Below are 6,323 nucleotides of genomic sequence, written 5' to 3'. Positions count from 1 at the left end.
ATAATTTACATTTTGACCTAAGGCATAAGGATTCCAATCCAAAACCTTCATCAATTCCCGAAATGCACAGACATGGGACATTCTGGACCTCCAAAGGTCCCAATACAGGGTTACAATCGATTAGGGGACTAGGGTAACATTCAATCTATTCACAAAAGGGTTCCATAAACCCTAATTCCATAATCACATCAACATAGCAGAGTATACTCGAATTCTTACCTGGATGATGTATTCTCTGTGTCCCCAATCCTCAGAATGTGACTCCCTTGCTGTTCCTTTAGCCAATCCCTTCTCTTCCTTGCACAACAACTCTTCTATAATCAACAATGGCCTATAATCCTTACTCCAGATGCACACAATCGATTTAGGGTTCTTCTCAGAAGGCTAAAATGAACAATGACGGCCAATAAGTCCCTTTTATACGTCCCAAACCTGAACGGTTAGGGTTTTCGCTAAACAACGTAGACTCGCCGAGTCCATATCTGGACTCGTCGAGTCCAGTCGCGAACCCGCGACCAAGTCTGCGATCCTACTCGGCGAGTCTAGGCTCCCACTCGCCGAGTCCCCTCTTAAATCACCCCAAAAACATAATTTAACAATACCTGAGATTCCGGGCTGTTACACTCCAGCCTCCTATAAATAGGATGCGAGGGCAACCGACTCATTTGCTATTTTCTCTCTTCTCTCTCCCGTTTTGGATCGATTTGCCTGCCAGAAGTACCCCGAAGACCCGGTAATATTCTCGAGCCCCGAAGTAAGTCCCGAGATCTCGAAGATCCCGAGAAGTGCGATTCCCGAGCCGAAGCTCTGCCCGCGGGAAGTCCGATTTTTGTAGAGATCTGCTGAGGATTACTACTTATGCAAGCCGTAGTGCTGTCCGGGCATCGTCTAATCAAGTGAGTGTGTAGTTACTTTCTTCTAACACATAATTATGAAGTATTTGCTATGAAATACGTGCTATGTGTTATATATTAATTGTCTATATGAGATAGGCTTGGAATTGATGTTTTTATATGGGTGTTAAATGATTTACATTATATATGTAATTTATATCTACAAATATGTTGGATAGAACATGGGTAGATGAAATAGTTGATGTGTGTTGAAAGAATGTGATAAGAGAAAGGTGAGGATATAATGGTGATGATAGATAGGTGATGAATTTACGAGTCCAGGCGATGTTGTGGCTACGTATTCATGCGATGATAGTCTATCCCTTATTATGAATTACGAGTCCAGGCAATGTTGTGGCTGCGTATTCATGCGATGATAGTCTAACCCTTATTATGATTTACGAGTCCAGGCGATGTTGTGGCTGTGTAATCATGCGATGATACCCTAACCTTTACTAGACATATATTGAGGGAGTGATCCCCGAATTAGTATTATCTATATGATACAGGCGATGATCCTTATGAAAAGTTCTTAAGAACAAACATATAATGAAATAAGATGTAAGGAGATGAGAGGTAAACATGATATAGGAGATGACCCTTAGGATAATATCTTTTGAGAAGATTAAATGAAGATAATGGGAATGGGTAATTGAGTTGATTGTTTGATAATGGAATATAATAAATGTATTATTGTGGGTTGAAAACCCTATACGCTCACCAGGCTCCCAAGCCTGACCCACTCAGTTTTCTTTGCATTATAGGTGATGGCACAAGAGTATAAGTTGGTGGACTTGACGAGTGATTTTGGATTATAGATCAGTAGTTATAAATAACTGTTGTAAGGTTTATTTTATATTGTATATGCTTTTGGTCTATATCGAACATGACATCCCGAGGTTTTATTATTTAATGAAAATACATTCTCTTTGAGAAACATTTTGATAAATTTTATCATATTTTATTTTGGGAACAAATTCCGCAACTCTTTTAATCAAAAGATTACTCTGATTTTATAAAACAAAGCATAAACAAATCGGTCTTTTCTGGCCGTGAAATTGGGGATGTCACACTTGTGCAGCCCGCAATTCCTGCAACTGCTACTTTTGAGCTTAAGGGTCATATCCTAGCTTTACATAAAGAGATCCCTTCACTAGAAAAGATCATGAAGACACCTACAAGCACTTGGATGAAGTTAATGATGTAGCTGATTATTTCAATGTTCCCAACGTGCCTCGGTAAACTCAGCTACTTCGCATGCTTCCGGTTACTTTGAAGGGTGCTGCAAACGATTGACTCAAGTCACTACCACCCGGAACCATCACTACATGGGCTCAGCTGAAAGAAGAGTTCATTGATCAATTATGCCCACCATCTAAGATATCTAAGCTCAAGAAAGCCATAGCGAACTTTGAACAACAAGCTGGAGAGTCACTATATGAAGCTTGGGAGAGGTATAAGCGCTTGCTAAGGAATTGCCCACATCACGACCTCAATAGTCAGCAAGAAGTCTCCATCTTTTATGATGGAGTAAATGTTACAACAAGGCAATTACTTGACTCGCAAGTCCCACATATGAAGAAGGCACCTTTAGTGATAAAGCAACTAATTGAAGAATTCTCTAAGCATTCTAGAGAATATCATAATCCAAGAAATGATGTGACAAGGGGGCCTGCATATGCAGCTTCAGAAGACTTGTCAGCAGTTATGGCTATGTTGAAAAACATGGATATGATGATGGACAATATGGACCAAACGATACATGCTATACGGGTGGGTTGTGAAAACTACAATGGGCCTCATCTTACTAGAGACTGCGACTTGGATGAAAACGGCAACAAGAGGGTGCAAGTATGTTACTCAAGTGGGGACCGATATGATGAAGATTGGCTAAAACCAAAGAAAGAGTGGCTCCGTTATGAACAGTACAAGAAGGCTAAGGAGGAGAAGTACAGGCAGAAAGGAAGAGGTTCTTACCAAAAGGAGGAGCCGACACAAGAAAGAAAACCAAGTTTGGAAGAGATGCTTACCAAATTTGTAGCTGCTTCAGAAAAGAGACATAGTGATCATGATGCTGCAATTCAAGAAACAAGAACCATGCTTAGAAACTAGCAAGCATCTATCCACAACAAAGAAACGCAGCTAGGGAAACTTGCTTAACAAATCAACCAAAGATCACCGGACGAGCTTCCTAGTAAAACCGAAAATAACCCACGAGGCGCGCACATAAACATAGTCACAACAAGAAGTGGGAAGATAATCACTCCTCTGGCCCCTATTCAGAATGAAGCACCCAAAGAATTGTAGAAGGAGGATACAGAAACTCAAGACCAAAATCAGAATCTTCATGGAACAGAGCCTATTCGCCGAATCCAGAATATGGACTCGACGAGTCCACTGCCAAACTCGAAAAATCAGATTCCTAAAAAGCCCTTTCAGCCTCCATTGCCATATCCAGCCCGAGCTAAGAGAGAAAAGCAGGAAGAGGAGTACCAGAAGTTTCTTGATCATATTAAAGCTCTTCAAATCAACATACCCTTCATCGAAGCTGTCGCACAAATGCCAAAATATGCAAAATTCCTTAAGGAACTTCTCACGAATAGAAGGAAGATGGAGGAAGTGAAAAAGGTAGTTCTTAATGAGAACTGCTCAGCTGACATGCTAAATAAGCTACCAAAGAAGAAGGGTGACCCGGGAAGCTTGACTTTGCCTTGCCAATTTGGTAACTTAGCTACCATTCTTGCTTTGGCCGATTCGGGAGCAAGTGTGAATCTCATGCCGTATTCATTCTTCAAGAAGCTGGATCTCTCGGAACCAAGGCCAATTCGTATGGCGATTCACTTAGCAAACAAGACAGTCACCTTTCCAAGAGGCATATGTGAAGACTTATTGGTTAAGGTGGACAAGTTCATATTTCCCGCAAATTTTATAATTCTAGACATGGAGGCGGATCCTCAAGTCTCGATCATCCTTGGAAGACCTTACCTCAACACAGCAAGTGTTATAGTAGACAAGAGAGACTCGAAGCTTACTTTACGGGTAGGAGATGATTCAGTCACTTTTGGGGTTGATCAAGCTATGAAGTATGCAAGGAATAGTGATGACATGGTGTTCTCGATTGACATGCTTGATGAATTGATGGGAGGAATATGATAATGAAGATCCCAACAAGTCCACCATTTTTTATGAAGAATTTGATGCTGAAAAAGACTTACTGGAGATCGAGAGGTTGTTGGAAGAAGCTGAGTATGAAGAATTGATGAAGCAATCTGAAACATCAACTCGCCGAGTAGTGTCGATCTACTCGTCGAGTCCATGCGAAGAGGAAATTGAATTCGTGAATTCAGCTGCCAACTCGCCGAGTCCTTTACCTGCACTCGGTGAGTACACCATGCAGATAGAAAAAAACAGAGCTCAAAACATTACCAGATCACTTGGAGTATGATTTCCTTGAAGATGGTCATCAAAAGCCAATGATAATAGCCTCTGACCTCTCCGAATCTGAAAAGGAAGAACTAGTTCAAGTTTTGAAGAAGCGAAAGCGGGCCATAGCATGGAGCATTACCGACATCAAGGGAATCAGCCCCTCTTATTGTTCTCACAAGATTAATCTGGAAGAAGGAGCAAAGCCGGTTGTGCAGCACCAAAGAAGATTAAACCCAAATATGCAAGAAGTGGTCAAGAAGGAAGTGGTCAAGCTTTTAGATGCGGGGATTATATATTTCATTTCCGACAGTCCATGGATGAGTTCGGTCCAAGTGGTGCCCAAGAAAGGAGGGATGACGGTCATAACCAATGAGAAGAATGAGCTTATTTTGACACGAACGGTAACCGGTTGGAGAGTGTGCATCGATTATCGAAAGCTAAACGATGCCACTTGTAAAGACCATTTCCCCTTACCTTTTATTGATCAATTGTTAGAAAGATTATCGGGCCATAGTTATTATTGCTTTTTAGACGGATTTTCTAGTTATTTCCAAATACCCATAGACCCAATGGACCAAGAAAAGACCACGTTTACTTACCCAAGTGGGACTTTCGCTTATCGACGCATGCCTTTTGGGTTATGCAATGCACCCGCGACATTTCAAAGGTGCATGACAGCCATATTCCACGATATGGTGGAAAAATTTATGGAAGTCTTTATGGACGATTTTTCTGTTTTTGGATCTTCCTTCCATGATTGTCTCAAAAATCTTGACTTAATGTTTGTTAGGTGTGAAAAACCCGACTTAGTTCTTAATTGGGAGAAATGTCACTTTATGGTCAAGGAGGGTATAGTTTTAGGCCACAAGGTTTCCAAATTGGGAATTGAAGTGGATCGGGCAAAGATTGACACCATTGCCAAATTACCCCCACCAACTAATGTGAAGGGCATTAGAAGTTTTCTAGGACATGCAGGTTTTTACCGGCGTTTTATAAAAGATTTTTCTAAAATAGCTAGACCTCTAACACAAATTCTTTTAAAGGATGCCCCATTTAATTTTACTAAAGAATATTTAGAGGCCTTTGAATTCTTAAAGGATAAATTGACTAATGTCCCGATCATTTTTGCTCCAAATTGAGATTTACCATTTGAAATAATGTATGATGCTAGTGACTTTGCATTTGGAGCTGTCATTGGTCAAAGGGTTGATAAGCACTTTCGACCCATTTATTATGCTAGTAAAACTTTAAATCCGGACCAAGAGAATTACACCACCACTGAAAAGAATTATTAGCTGTGGTGTACGCTTTTGATAAATTCTGCCCTTATTTTGTTTTATCTAAAACAACTGTTTTTACTGACCACTTTGCTATCAAGTATTTGTTTGCCAAGCAGGATGCCAAGCCAAGATTGATACGATGGGTTCTACTTCATCAAGAGTTTGACATAGATATACGCGACAAAAAGGGAATGGAGAATGTAGCAGCCGACCACTTGTCAAGGCTTGAAAACCCGCAATTGCAAGAAGATAGAGTTGGAGATGACTTCCCGGACGAGTACATTATGGTAACCGTGGGAGAAGAGCCATGGTTCGCAGACATAGCTAATTACTTAGCTAGAAAATACATCCCAAAAGATCTTACCAGCTAACAAAAGAAGAAATTCTTTTCCGAAATAAAGTATTACTTTTGGGATGAGCCATACCTTTTCCGAAGCTGTGAGGATGGAGTAATACAAAGATGTGTGTTCAGTAATGAAAGCCGAAAATTTTTGGAGCATTGTCATAGCAGGCCCTGGGTGGACATCATGGAGCACATTACACTGCTAAGAAGATCTTTGACATTGGGTTTTACTGGCCCATGATTTTTAAAGATGCAGCCCAATTTGTCAAAGAATGTGATGCATGCCAAAGAGCGGGAAACATTTCATCCGGAAATGAAATGCCACAACATAGTATTCAAGTGTGCGAAGTATTTGATGTGTGGGGGATCGATTTCATGGGA

General features: G+C 40.7%; 1 protein-coding gene and 1 non-coding gene across 2 annotated transcripts; one reads left to right on the top strand and one right to left on the bottom strand.

The window, feature by feature from the left end:
* Positions 1-2,279: 2,279 nt before the first annotated feature.
* Positions 2,280-2,386, bottom strand: LOC111883484 (small nucleolar RNA R71). Its single transcript, XR_002847458.1, has one exon. It is a non-coding gene; the product is annotated as a small nucleolar RNA R71 (small nucleolar RNA).
* Positions 2,387-3,272: 886 nt separating this feature from the next.
* On the top strand, positions 3,273-4,046 carry LOC128132404 (uncharacterized). The gene has a single exon (XM_052768959.1). It carries the CDS (start codon positions 3,273-3,275, stop codon positions 4,044-4,046), a length of 774 nt encoding a protein of 257 aa, XP_052624919.1.
* Positions 4,047-6,323: the final 2,277 nt, after the last annotated feature.

The sequence above is a fragment of the Lactuca sativa genome, chromosome 2 (genome assembly GCF_002870075.4).
Source record: "Lactuca sativa cultivar Salinas chromosome 2, Lsat_Salinas_v11, whole genome shotgun sequence".
Lineage (NCBI taxonomy): Eukaryota > Viridiplantae > Streptophyta > Magnoliopsida > Asterales > Asteraceae > Lactuca > Lactuca sativa.
This window is presented reverse-complemented; position numbering and strand designations above follow the sequence as displayed.

Bases quoted from the DNA above. Each gene is read 5' to 3' on its own strand.
- LOC128132404 (XM_052768959.1), top strand. From the start codon at position 3,273: ATGGACTCGACGAGTCCACTGCCAAACTCGAAAAATCAGATTCCTAAA.